Source organism: Ipomoea nil, unplaced genomic scaffold (genome assembly GCF_001879475.1).
Source record: "Ipomoea nil cultivar Tokyo-kokei standard unplaced genomic scaffold, Asagao_1.1 scaffold0728, whole genome shotgun sequence".
NCBI lineage: Eukaryota > Viridiplantae > Streptophyta > Magnoliopsida > Solanales > Convolvulaceae > Ipomoea > Ipomoea nil.
In genome coordinates this window covers 51,950-67,545 of record NW_017617156.1, presented here as the reverse complement: position 1 = coordinate 67,545, position 15,596 = coordinate 51,950, and the positions used below count along the sequence as shown (strand labels likewise).

The window sequence follows — 15,596 nt, the reverse complement described above, 5'->3', positions numbered from 1 at the left end:
TTTTATAAGTTTCTATGCATATTCAGTTATATTAGCTATTCAGTTATCCAATCTATAGTTTTAATTATGTGGATTATAAATTATACTTTAGAGATGAACCCTTGAATTTAGACAAGAAGCAAATTTCACTTTTGATCTTATGACTATTAGAGTCTTGTACTCTTGTTAATTTCAATCAATGATTTTTAAAACTATCAATTTAGTACCTACGCAATTTTTATCAATTTTGGTTCATCTGACTAAATTTCCGACAAAAATTAATTGAAAAGACAAATTTACCCTCAAATTTTTAAAATAATAACTTAAAATATTATTTTTTCCGCTGATGCCGTCGGCAACCATTCTCCCGTTTGTTCTCTGTTTGAATCTACGGCTTGAATTCATTTATAATTATGAGATTTGTTTATGACTTAAAACTGGAGTTTTCTTTATAATTAATGAAACTCAAATTTTCTAGATTAATCAATTCACCGATTTTAGGACCCAAATGTCTTAATGCTCCGGCCACCTTACCATTTGAATTATACAATGCCGATAATGGTTTGATAATTTAACAACTAGATTCTTCTTTTAAAAGGCGCTTTCAAAAAAAAAAAGGAAATTATTATACAACCAAATCTTACAATATAATGTTTTGAGCAGTCAATTATGCTGAATCAGAAATCGGACCTCAATGAAGAAACACTCAATGCAAAGCAAAATTAATGAAACTAAAGATGTCATGAAGCGCAAAAGCTAGTGACATCGACAAAAGCAAGATTGAGAAGAACAGAGGAGGTGAGAAAGGAGGTTTTATGCCCTTACAGTCAATGGGATCTGGAAAGATTGATTCTGGTTTTGGCAGTGGATTTGGATCGCCTGCTGTCTGCTAGATCGCCGGATTATGGGGCAACTCACGTCAGCCCAATCCACTAATGTTCACCAAGTTTACAGGGGTTTAAATACAATAAGCATCAGCTACATCAAATACTTTATCTTCAAAACATTCGTTGCTGGAGAGGTGCGTGCATGCCATTCTGTATCACTAACCTTCCATTACGCCAAAACAAACTTCTTGGTAAACCCACATATAAATTACCACCACTCCAAGATATAGAAAGCAAATAAATATAAAGTTAATTCTCACAAAGTAGTGCTGTCAACTTGTGCACAATTTCAATCAACATAGTAATGAATAATAATTAAAATAGGGGGAGTGATCTTTCTCCAAATTAGAGCTTCTCCACTGTGTAATTCATACAGCTTCTTCACGCCCCTTTTATACCCAAAATAGACTAAACACTTTTTTTTTTTTTTTTGGAAAGGCTTTTAGCTAAACATAGACTGCCTAACTTTTCAAAAAACAAAGCTAAACATCTATCATTATAATAAAGCACTAAGTTTCTGCCTATGCCAAAATCCCACCCAATTAAAACGCCGTCGTTATATGGTCACAAAAAAATATCTTTAAATAAATGGTGTTAAACAAAGCTTAGCGCGTGGAATTAATTTGTGCCAGCTACTTTTTGTCAATACCAAATAAAATAAATCAAATTAAATAGACTTCTAATTATTATATACTTCTAAACACAGTGTTCATTATAAACACTGCTTCAAAAACCGATTTCTCAAAGAGATTTAAATGCCTGCTCAACATGCACATGAAAACTGAAAGGTCGACAGCACCATTCATACTTCCCAGATTTTGAAATCCATACTTTTACATTCTATATAAACCTGTGTCGATGGAGAAATCCCCTCCCAACTTCAGGATATCTGCAGTTCGTATCACCTGCCATTTAGAAAAAAAAAAAAAAGAAAAAAAAAAAAGAAAAAAAAAAAGAGGAGACCCAAAATATCAGCAACTAAACCATGCCAATGTATGTTGCTGTAAAAGACATTGGCCCGCTTGATAGGGAGAAAGCAATAAGAGTCAAGTGTGTTAGATGCTACGAAATAGCTGAAAACAGAGGGTCTACAGAGATCAAGAGTCGAGAAGTGTTGGTCTGTGATAAAGAGGTATTTTAGTTACATGTTTAATATTTTAGTTTACTGTTTAAGCTTGGCTTTACACAGATTTATGCTCTATACATGTTTTATTTATTTCACTAATCCTATGTGCAGGGAACTTTCATACATTTGAACATGCAAAATAGTGATGTCAAAAAATACAAAAATGTTTTCATAGAAGGGAAGCTCTATTCAGTAAAAAACTTTTTGGTGTTCACCCACTATTATACTTACAAAACTTGTGATCACCAATATATGATTAGGCTAAACTATAAGACTCAGGTAAAAGCAATCAAATCGAAAGGTTTTCCAAATAAGATGTTTCAGCTAAAAACCTATGACTCTTTGAAAGACCCTACTCCAGTCAATGACAAGGTGTTGTTTGGTAAGTATTTAGTTCATGTTTTTGCTATTTTTCTGTTATCTATTTTTTTATTTGGTCTACTATTCAATTATTTTGTGTTGATACAGATTTAATAGGCAGAGTTGTTGAGATCCATACTCCTGTTGACAAAATAATAGGAGGCAGACTAGCCAAACTTCTAGATTTTAAAATGGCTGATAATGAGTAAGTTTCATACTAACAACTATGTTCCTAAATTTGTAATCATTATATTCTTTCTAACACACTTGCCTATAGGGGAAATACCTTACAGTGCACTGTGTGGGACAGTCATGTTTGTTCCATGCTACCATACTATGATTCTGGTCTTAAAGAACCACTAATTTTGGTTCTTCAGCTTTGTCGGGCAAAAGTGGTCAATGGTAAGTTATAATGATAGATTATTCTTTTAATTTTTTTTTCTAGGTTTTCCATTGTTCATTAACATCTATGTTGCTAATAGGTGAAATCAGAATTACTAGCTGCTATGATGCTACCCAACTTCATTTGAATGCATCTTATTAGGAAGTTGCTGATTTTAAGTCTCAGTAAGTACCTGAAATATATTTCTTATCTACTGTCTACATTTTCTAAACTACTGTATCTGTAATTTATACAACTTATTCATAAATGTTACCTGTAGGTTAACTGCAACAAATAGCCCTTTACGCAGTATCAGCACTGCAACTGTGTTGTCTCAATCCACAGGCATTGATGACTTCACCAGTGGTGCTTTGACTGTCACTCCAGTAGCTGATCTGTTGAAAAAGAAGCAGGTTAGACTCTAAACTGTTATAAATCCTTAAATTGTGGCCATTGAAGGCTCTTTTGGATGGATGTACATCTCATGCATGTCACCAGGATGTAACAGAAAGCTTTCTGGACAATTAGGTGATCTGATTTGTACACACTGTGATAAGAAGTATCAAGAGGGCATGGCAAGGTATCGGGTCAAAGTTATTGTTCTAGATAAAGGTCTACGAGATGTTCCCTTCCTTTTATGGGATAGGGAGTGTTCTGAATTAGTTGGTATCCCAGCACACAGTTTGTACACGAAGTATAATAAGGTAAAGTAACAGTACTGTGAAATTTAACACTTCATATGAACTGTGTTTGTCTTTTTTTTTTTTTTTTTTTTTTTTTAAGTATGCTATTTTCTTTATTTTAGGTTTCTGACATTCCAAGAGAATTGGAATCCTTAGTTGGTCTGAGAATGATATTTAAGATATCATTAAAAATGGAGTTCATGAAGGGAGCTACTTCAGCCTACACTGTGGTGAGAGTTCTAAGGGATGAAGTCTTAGTGTCAGCATACTGTTCTAAACTTATTGAAGACCAAGAGAAGGACTTGATGACAAAAATGATAGATGAGGACGAGGATGAAGATGAGGAATCTGATCAGGTTGTTATTTTTAATAAAGTAAAATAAATATTTACATTTTTAAGTCTATGTTTGACATGTTTTGGACTAAACCAACTTTTAATATACAGGAGGCTTCTAATGGAGACAATGAGGTCAACAGTCCATTAAGTATACAGCAGTCTCAAAGTCTAGACATTGAACCTGAAGATCCTAATGGTGTAAAGAGATCGCTTCTGGATCAATTCTCCTCCTCTAGGAAGAAGGGAAAAAATGTTGTTGTTAAACAGGAAAAACTTTAAGATCTTAGATACTACATTTCTGTGGTTTTTATATTTTGCCCTGCTCAATTTCTCTTTGTTTGTGCTGAACAATTTCATTATGTTTCAATCTAAAATAGACTCTTTGCCTTTGTTGTTTACCTATGCTTTCTTTTTATACACTGTGTTTATTAGTTTATATTGTTAGATATATGAAACTGTATGCAGGACAAGAATGAAGGGAGCAAGCAATCAATCTAAGAAGGAACCAAACACAAGGAAGCAAACACAATCACAATCAGTTAAGGAAGCAAGCACAGTCAAACAGTGTACTAGAAGAGGGTTTAAACTGATTTAATTATACCCATCTGCTAAATTTGTAGTCAAGTACTAAGTCTGTATTTTTAATTATACTATATCTACTGTAATAAAACTTAGTATTTGCACTATATACATACTGCTATATTATTTTCAAACTCACACAGTTTAAAAATCATCATTAGCAAACTAACAAAAAAGACAAACATCTAACAATAGTAAAACAGTTACACTGTATAGAAAACATATAATCAATCAAACACACTAATGATGTAAATTAAAACACTAAAATTGAAAGTAATCAAATATACATTCACTTTATAGATAGTCCTACATTCTAGACCTTTAAATCAACATTATTTTAATTTAGATATATAATTGGTCAAGTTCAAATGCAATTCAACTTTAAAGTTAAAATTTAATTATAATAAATAGTCCTACATTCTAGACCTTTAAATCAACATTACTTTCATTTAGATATAGACTTGGTTAAGTTAAAATGTAATTAAACTTTAAGGATAAAATTCTAACCAAAATAATATATTGACCAGATTATAAGTATATAGTCCTATATTCTATACTTTTAAATGAACAGTAGTTAAAAATTAAATTTGACTTCGTCAATTAAAAAGTAGATAGTCAATTTTAGCACTAACTCAATTAAACCCCAAAAACAGCAATCAAAACAAATTAAAGAAAAAAAACAGTTTTAGATTGCTCAAAATTTAGTTTAAACAATGATTGATGATACACATTCGTATGAAACATAGCTGAGTAATACTTCTCTTTATAGAATTACAAAATCACACTGCTTTTTAGTACATATCTGTAAAAAGTACACAATAGAGAACTATTCTTTATGACAACTAACCTAAAAGAACCTTACTTTAATTTAGATATAGCTTTGGTAAAGTTAAAATTACATTATACTTTAAGGACAAAATTGTATCCAAAATATTTGATTGATCACAGTATAAGTAGATAGTCCTATATTCTAGACTTTTAAATGAACATTACTTAAAAATTAAAATTGGCTTGGTCAATTAAAAAAAAATAATAATATAGCTTGCTGAAAATCCAATCTAATTATGATTGTCGTAACTAAATTTAAAACCTTACTAAATATAATACATTACTTCAATTTTTTTTTTTTTTAAAAATCAATGTATTCAAGAAACTTTTAAAAATTGTAGAAAAGATATGATACACGTTAGAGCCTTCAAATTACAGGTAAAAACTCACACTGCTTTTTAGCACATTACAAGATCACACTGGTATTTTCAAATTGACAAACTATATCATCATGTCAATTTCTGTAAAAAGTACACAATAGAGGACTGTTTTTTATGTCAACACATCTAAAATAGAAACATTTCAACAACTACAATTTACAAAACTAACAACTATTGTGTACTTTGAAGAGTAAATACTCATCCCCTACTACATAGTATATAATCTACTAATTTGTAATGTGAACACTAAGAAGCTGTGATATCTAAGAATCTGGCAGCACTGCCACAGATCATCATGTAACATGTATTCAATCTCTGTGCAAAAAAAAAATGTCAAAACAAATAAAGATTCCATGTATCAAAAATCTATTTTAGTCATTCAATATGTGCATTAGAAACAAAGATTCATCATTTGTCAAAGACTCAAGAACGAACACAATGGTTTAAACTGATTTAATTATAGCCATTTGCCAATATTTAAACTATATACACAATGCTATTTTACTTTTAAAATCACACATTTAAAATAATTTCATTAGCAAACTACCAAAAAATAATAACATCTAACAATAGTCAAAGTGTAACACTTCACAGATAATCAATCAAACACACAAATTATGTCATTCAAAAACTAAACTTCAAAGTAATCAAATATAATATCTCATTATACATGGTCCTACATTATAGACCTTTAAATCAACATTACTTTCATTTAAATCTAGACTTGGTCAAACTGATTTAATATATACTTGGTCAAACTAATCAAATTCTAAACAAAATAATAGAATTCATCAGAGTATAAGTATATAGTCCTATATTAAAATCTGAAAAATATGTATTTCTCATTTAGTAAGTAATCAAATATACTATCTCTTTATAGATAGTCCTATATTGAGTAACAATTGCCATCACAGTTAGCAGGCCATCATCTAACATGTATTAAACTGTAGTGTACAATAATGGCATCAGACCTAAAGATTCATTATTTGCCAAAGACTTTAAAACAGTGTTAGTACATGTGTAAAATGAAGAAGTGCAAAAATATAAGGGGGAACATGTGTATTCAATTACAGGAATAGTATACTGCATTGTGGTTTTCCAAAAAAAAAAAAAAAAAAAAAAAAAAAAAAAAAACTGAACAATCATAATCATTTTAGTATATGTCAAAACATTAATGATTATCACCCAATAAAGCATTCAAGATATAGCAAATATGCATACTCCAACTACAAACATAAATCATAATTGCAACATTCAAAACAACATACCACATGAGGAAAATTGTTTCTTCTACACTAATAGGGAGCAAAAGGAAGCAGATAATCAACAACCAAGGTATATTCTACACTATAAACACTTTAATTTTCAGTTTACCTTTTTGTGGTTTTACTTCACTGCACACATCCTCTCCTGCTTCATAAATGTATAGCTATTCCTACTACAAATCGGAAGTCTATTTACCATTATTGATGCATCCTGAGCTTCCCATCTTTCTCTTATACAAAGAAATATGAACACTGAACCCCTGAAAGTTAAAATTAGGGAATTTAGTAATGCATCCTGAGCTTCCCATCTTTCTCTTATACAAAGAAATATGAACACTGAACCCCTGAAAGTTAAAATTAGGGAATTTAGTTTAAACCCTAACTGCTAACTTCGGAATAAAATATTTGAATAGCCAAATCAAAATACGAATCTGTAGACTATGATAAGATACGAATTTAGGGAAATATTTGTTGGTATTTCACTTATCTTAGCGAAGATTGCGCGAAACATGCCTTGAATGTCTATCTACGGTGATGAACACTGTACGGAGGCATACAGATCTGCAAAATGTTTAAATAAAAAAGAGAATCAGATTCAAGAATATATAGTATACAATAGGACATAGTAATAGATTAAAATGGGTAGTAAACTTATCTGAGAGCCACTGGCTTGAAATAGGGTAGTAATAATTATCTAGATCATCACTCAACCTTCGAGCCTTCAAATTACCAGAAAAAACGGAGATCGACTAATCAAAACCCAAATCTTCGACTCAATTAGAAGATCGGCCACTAAAAACCAAGATAGATGAGTAAAAACGAAGACCTTCGAGTAACAAACGAAGATCGGGCACTCAAAATCGAGATGTTCGAGTAAAAATGAAATCAGCCACTAAAAAGAAAGATCTTCGATTAACAAACGAAGATCGGGCACTCAAATCCACGATCTTCGACTGAAAACGAAGATCGGCTATTATAAATTCAAACGAAGCTAGGGTTTTGAAAATCCAGCCTCATCGGATGTTAAAGGTCATGAAGACCTTATAGACATATTCTAAGCTTGGCTAAATTTGTACAAAGCTCAAGAGTGTGTTGTGAGATTAGGAAGTCTGACTTCGGATATGGATAGTGTTAGAGAAGAGATTAGGATAGTGTTAGAGAGAATGCTAACTGATAGTTGGGTGGCAAGATGCAAGGGGTGAGGATGACATCCGTATAGTGAAGAGTTTGATGAGTGGGCCGGGTATGGGCTATGCTATATATTTGTAGGTTGGGCTTTGCATTAAAATAAAAAGATCTTGGGCTAGATTACATTAATGTTTAATTATAGAGATTGGGGTTGTTGGCAGCCCATACTTAAACAATAATTAAGTAATTTTAAACATAGGTGCTGATGAATTCATATTAACTGTTTTAATTATTTGTGTATTTAAGGTACATTATTTTTGTAAGAAATGTACATTAGTTGCATTTACCATTTTTTAATTTTATTTTTAATTATGTTACACGGTACTGTGTGGACCATGGTTAATGTATTCACGATTTTAATTAATGCATTATTTCTTATAATACATAGCTTCTAATAGTGTTTAAATATGTTACCATTTTGACATTGCATTATTTCTTGCACCGTACTATGTGGCATTTTTTAGTACTGTGTTTGTCATGATCCACGCAAGATTGTGGACCATGAATGTCAGAAACAGTTTTAATTAATACAAAATGTACATTATTCACAACACGTTATTAACTATGTTAGCGTTTTAATATTGCATAGATTATATTTAGGTTACACGGTACTGTGTGTACCATTGTAATTTTAATACAGATTTTAATTCATGTATGGTTTTTGACAATATATTATATATATATATATATATATATATATATATATATATATATATATATATATATATATATATATATATATATATATATATGACGGTAATAACGTTACCGGTAAATAATAATATAACAATGCTATAAGAGAATACGATAGTTGTATTGCTTTTGTCTCAGTATCGAAAGTACAATGCCTCCCCTGCTCAGCTGAGGGAAGTTCTATTTATGCTAGGTCCTAACGGTAACAACATGAAGAGTCATCATTGGGGAGCTGAGCTAACGGCAAGAATATGAAGAGTCATGAATGAGGCGTTGAGGCTTTAACTCTCTCTCATCAAAGGTGGCATCAATGGTGGCTTCAAAGACAATAAAGGTGACACCTGTTGGAATTCCTAACCGTTGGAGTTCTGCCCGTTGGGTTCCCATGGAACTATGTTAGCGTTTTAATATTGCATAGATTATATTTAGGTTACACGGTACTGTGTGTACCATTGTAATTTTAATACAGATTTTAATTCATGTATGGTTTTTGACAATATATATATATATATATATATATTTGTCATTGCAGAAAATGTAGAGAACAACGATACCATTCGAGAAGAGAATACTAATGATCCACAAATGGAATACACACCACAACTATATTGTAATTCAAATGATAGACCAAAAAGTGCTCTTACAACAGGTAAACTATTTAAAGTTTGTAAAATTTTATTTAACAGGTTATAACATATTACAAACATGTTATGTCTTTTCAGTTAATAAAGAATCTTTGGATATACAAATTAGTACACAAAGCATGAAATATACAACAAGCAACAGTAAATCAAGACATTTTGTGTTAGGAGGAAGAAAGCCATTACCTTCCAGTGCAAACAAGCGATATACTTAACGGTTGGTTTTTAGTTAATGGCCAATTACTTAATTGTTTTTATTCCAGTTACATATTATAAACAATCTATCATTAAAAATGTTAAATATGTTATATAAAAGGTACCTTCACAATATCTGAGAACAAACGACTACCTCTACAGGATATATCCAATGGTAAGTATTCTTTATATCATTTTTGTTGCTTAATAAATGTTTTTTTATGCCAGCTAAAAAAAGTAAACTATAAATTAATTAGGTAACACAAATTGCAACAAAAGGAAATGCATGGATAAGGGTAAAACTGTTATCCAGTGTAATGTTGTCAACCGAGATTTGTTTCAAGATTTTGAAGAAGTTTCAAATATGGATATAATTTCAAAAACCGTTCAAGACAATTATGGTACGTTTAATATTAAATAGTAGTAGTTTCCAAATGTTTCATGGTTTTATTCTTTGTTTCAGTCATATTTAGTTCTTACGCCCAAAAGGATTATTATTTTTGGAAAACTAATATCATATATTCTACGTAGGATTGTCACCAATTACACAACAACATATCTAAGAAAGTGCAAATGGTAAGTAATTATTTGTATACAAATTACAATGTCATTACATTTTTTGGATATGTTTCAAAATATTTATAGATAAGATGATTTATGTACATGGTAGGTACAAAACAATGCAACGAGACATCATGCACAAACCAAGTTACAGTACTAATGCAGTCGACAATTGGAATTTCAAATTTTAACCAATCAGGTGACGGACAAGTAAATAAGTCTCAAATTACAGAACCGACTGCTTTCAATACTGGTATGTATAATATTTTTTGGTCTTCTGATTCATATGTTACAATTTAATTAATTGGTTTTGAATTCTCAACTTAGTGGAATACCAAGATCTTGGTGATGCAACTATAACATGTCAACACTGTGGAGCGCTTTTTTGGTACGAAGAAAGGACACACAAAACAGATAATCGCGGCCACCCAAAATATAACCTGTGTTGCAACAATGGTAAGATCCAATTGCCACAAACGATGGTGCCACCACAAGCGATATATGATCTTTTTTTTTTTTTTGGAGAAGGAGAAAAAAACAAGCAATTTCTACACAACATTAGAACATACAATAGTATGTTCTGCTTCACTTCGATGGGTGGTAAAATAGACCGAAACGTGAACAGCAATGGTGGTACCCCAATCTTCCGTATAAATGGCCAGAACTTCCACTACATTGGTAGTCTATTGCCGGTAGACGGTAAGAAACCACATTTCGCACAACTGTATATCTATGATACCAACAATGAAATGGACAACCGTGTCAATTCTGTTAGGTAAGTGGGAGGAATTTTTTTTTTTTTAATTTAATGCAATTTCTTATGTGTTATTTGATTAAAATTATGATTATTGACCCTTTTAAATTTTAGGCAATATGGTAAGCAAAACGACATCCATATGGAAATTGTCATTGTGATTCAAAGAGTTCTGGATGACCATAATGTGTTGATAAAAACATTTCGCATGGCACGAGATGAACTACAAAAGAACCTACTGGCTGAGGTTAAGATAAAATTGCTTGGCAAGAAATCAAAGGATGTTAGAACATACAATTTGCCACAGGTCTCAGAGGTTGCTGCGTTGATTGTTGGTGATATCGATACCAATATTGGGGAACACGATATTCTGGTTGAAACAAAGAGCGGTCTCTTGCAAAGAATCACTGAGTAAAATCCTGCTTACCTGCCGATGCAGTACCCTTTGCTGTTTTCTTATGGTGAAGACGGTTATAGGGAGGACATTCCCTTCTCAACGTTAAAAGGAAACACAACTGGTGGACGTCAAAGGATAAGCCCTAGAGAATATTTTTCATACCGTATCCAGTCTAGAATATCCGAAGTTTCAACTTTATTGCATGCAAGAAGCTATTCCAACAATTTCTGGTTGATGCCTATACAATGGTTGAGTCCGGAAGGTTAATATATATAAGGACACATCAGAAAAGTTTTAGGTGCGAATCATATAATTGCTTGAATGATGCATTAACACGAGGTGAACTTGACCCCACTACTCAAGGAAAACGAATAATATTGCCTTCGAGTTTTACGGGTGGTGCTAGATACATGATACAAAATTATCAGGATGCAATGGCGATTTGTCGATGGGTTGGATATCCAGATTTGTTCATCACATTCACCTGCAACCCAAGTGGCCTGAGGTACAACGCTTCTTGAATACAAGAAAATTAAGGCCAGAAGATCGCCCAGACGTAATTTGTAGAATATTCAAATTGAAGTTGGATGCCCTACTATCAGAATGACTAAAGAACAAGTTATTTGGCCCAGTTATTGGAGGTACGTGAAAAATAAGCTTCTATTTTAATGATGAAGTTTCTAACCCATAGCAATGTCCCAAGATTTAGCTCTATTCTAAACTGTCTTATCTTTTTCATTGTTAACAGTGATCTATACCATAGAGTTTCAAAAAAGAGGTCTACCGCATCCTCATATACTTTTGTTTCTGGATAAAAACAATCGAGCACAAAGCGGTATAAATCTGGACAACATTATTTCAGCTGAGTTACCTGACCAAGAAACAGATCCAGAATACTTCAAAGTTGTTGAGGAGTTTATGATGCATGGTCCTTGCGGGAAAGCACGGTTGACTTCTCCATGTATGGCGAATGGTAAATGTATTAAACATTTTCCCAAGAAGTTTGTTAATTTGTCAACTGTGAACGAGGATGGTTATCCTATATATCGCAGACGAGACAATGGCCGGTCTGTCATGCGTAATGGTATTCAATTGGATAATAGGTACGTAGTACCACACAATAGACATTTGTTGCTAAAGTATAGGGCTCATATTAATGTGGAATGGTGTAATCAGTCCCGTTCAATCAAGTATTTGTTCAAGTACGTCAACAAGGGCCATGACAGGATAACAGCAGAGTTTTACAAAGCCAACTGCCATGAAGAATGTCCAAAAGTTATTGATGAAATCAGTATGTTCTATGATTGTCGGTACATCTCTCCGTGTGAAGCATCTTGGCGATTATTTGGATTTGATATACAGTTAAGGACACCAGTTGTTGAGCGATTAAGCTTTCACTTGTCAAATCAACAAAGTGTCGTATTTGCAGATGATGATCTAGTTGATAACATACTAAGCCGTCCAACAATCTTACAAAGTATGTTCTTAGAATGGTTTGAGGCAAATAAAACCTACCCAGCTGCAAGACAACTGACATATGCCGAAATGCCAACTAAATTTGTATGGAAGAAAGATGTTAGGAAATGGCAACCAAGGAAAAGAGGATTTGCAATAGGTAGAGTTTTCTATGTGACACCTGGTACAGGGGAGATATTTTATTTGAGATGTCTTTTGAATAAAGTAAAAGGGCCCACAAGTTTTTTGGACATAAAAAAAGTAGATGGTGTGCAATACGAATCTTTTAGGGATGCGTGTTCTGCAAGAGAATTAGTATACGACGACAGGGAATATGTTCATGCTATAGAAGAAGCAAGTCAATGGGCGACAGGTGTAAATTTGAGAAGATTGCTTGTCACCCTATTAATGTCAAACTCAATGGCAGAACCAGAAGTTGTGTGGGAAGCTGCCTGACACTATTTGGCTGAGGATGCACAATTCAAGATTAGAGCTCAATTGGGGATTACAAGTAATATTTTGTTTCTGTACTTTCATGTTGTACAAATTATCTGTATACACATACTTATAATATGCGATTGATAATACTATCACAGATTTGATTTTATCTGAAGATGAGAAAAAGAATTTTGCACTTCGTGAGATAGAAATAATGCTTTCTGCTATGGGAAAGAGTTTGGAAGACTTTCCGTTGATGTCAGTACCGGATTTAGAGAATCATGCTGGAACTACCAATCGGTTGATACAAGAGGAATTAGCATATGATATTAATGTCATGAGGGAAGAGAATGATAAATTGGTGCATCAACTCACCGAAGAGCAAAGGGCTATATATGGAAATGTATTGCAAGATGTTGAGAATAATCTGGGAGGCCTGTTTTTTGTTTATGGATACGGTGGAACGGGAAAAATATTCTTATGGAGAGCATTGTCTTCTGCTTTAAGGTCAAAGGGTGATATAGTTTTAAACGTGGCATCAAGTGGCATAGCATCTCTTCTACTACCAGGAGGTAGAACTGCGTATTCAAGATTTTCAATACCAATAGCTGTTAATGAAGATTCAACCTGCAACATCAGCCAAAGTAGTCCTTTGGCATAGTAAGTTGATCATTTGGGATGAGGCACCAATGATGCATAAGTTTTGCTTTGAAGCTTTAGACCGTACTATGAGAGATATCATGCGTGCTAAAAATCCAAAAAGCTTGGATATGACTTTTGGTGGGAAAACCGTGGTGTTAGGTGGAGATTTCATACAGATTCTACCAGTCATTCCAAAGGGCACCAGGCAAGATATTTTTGGAGCAAGTATAAATGCATCATATCTTTGGAGAAACTGTAAAGTATTTAGGCTAACAAAGAATCTCAGGCTTAGGTCATTGCAATCAGATACTGAAGTTAAAGAGATTGAAAAGTTTGCAAAGTGGATTGCTAATATAGGTGATAGAACAATTGGCGATTCTTTGCATGGAGAATGTGAGATAAATATTCATGAAGAATTTGTGCTAACTTGTGTTGAGGATCCAATTTTTACAATTGTTGATAGCATATTCCCTATGTTCCGCAGTGGTCAGAGTGATATTCAATACCTAAAAGATCGTGCTATTTTGGCACCAACTTTGGATATTGTGGATGCAGTAAATGAATACATGAATGACTATAATAATGCCGAAGGAAGGACGTATCTCAGTTGTGATTCGGTTTGTAAATCTGATTCAAATGTTGACATGCTTGCTGATCTGCACACTCCAGAATTTTTAGATGGATTAAGGTGTTCAGGAGTTCCAAATCACTCATTGACTCTAAAAGTTGGCTCACCAGTTATGCTTCTGAGGAATATTGATCACTCATTGGGATTGTGCAATGGTACAAGAATGATCATCTCAAAGTTGGCAGATCATGTTTTAGAAGCTCAAATACTATGCGGGGCAAGTGCCGGTACAAAGATCTTAATTCCAAGGATGTCCTTAACACTTTCTGATCCAAGATTGTCTTTTAAGTTCCAAAGGAAGCAATTTCCACTAATGTTGTCATTTGCAATGACAATAAATAAACGCCAAGGCCAGACACTATCCAACGTGGGTTTGTTTTTGAAGAGACCGATTTTCAATCATGGTCAAATGTATGTAGCAGTGTCAAGAGTTAGTAATCCTAAGGGATTAAAAATTCTTATTTAGGATGAAACTGTAAAATCTAAAAATACGACTACAAATGTCGTATACAAAGAAGTATTCAATAATGTATAAATTTTTTTTTATTTAGATCACTATCCAATTATTTTTTTGATAATTATGTATACATATTGCAGTGCACCGCACGGGTGCAACTACTAGTTAGCTTAATTAAGACCAACCAAATTTGAGAATATAAAAAACCTTTACCTGCTAAAATTTGAACTGATCATAACTAAGAAAACACTAACAAATAAATATTAAGTTATGTCAAATAATATGACCAATATATTTGGGTATAAATGTATATCATTTGTACACATGTTTGTTTATAACAATGTTTGTTTATTTGAAAAAAAAAAAAAAACAATGTTTGTTTATTTACAATATTTACTTGGATTGAAAAAAGGGGACAATAAAAAGATTGTGTCCTGTTTGGTAAAAAATTGACTTATAGGTCAATTTTGATTTATTTGACCACTATTAATTGTTTGATTTAGTTAAAATATTAATATAAATTCGATTAATTAGTTTTTTGCAACTTCAAAAGACTAAAATTAAAAAAACTATTCCAAACAACTTTTTCAATTAACTTTTTGAAAAAAGAAATTATACCAAACAACTAACATATAATTTACCAAATACTTTTTACAATCAACTAATATTATCAAATATTTATACTCTCTAATTAATACAATCAGCTAACGATCATTTTACCAAATGGGCCTCGTGTGATCA

At 32.5% G+C, this 15,596-nt stretch overlaps 1 protein-coding gene across 1 annotated transcript; it reads left to right on the top strand.

The window, feature by feature from the left end:
- Positions 1-1,851: 1,851 nt before the first annotated feature.
- Positions 1,852-4,033, top strand: LOC109176667. The gene is made up of 9 exons (XM_019326073.1): positions 1,852-1,998; positions 2,104-2,374; positions 2,461-2,557; positions 2,630-2,754; positions 2,798-2,834; positions 3,015-3,147; positions 3,295-3,438; positions 3,540-3,773; positions 3,863-4,033. Exons 1-9 carry the CDS (start codon positions 1,852-1,854, stop codon positions 4,031-4,033), a joined length of 1,359 nt encoding a protein of 452 aa, XP_019181618.1.
- Positions 4,034-15,596: the final 11,563 nt, after the last annotated feature.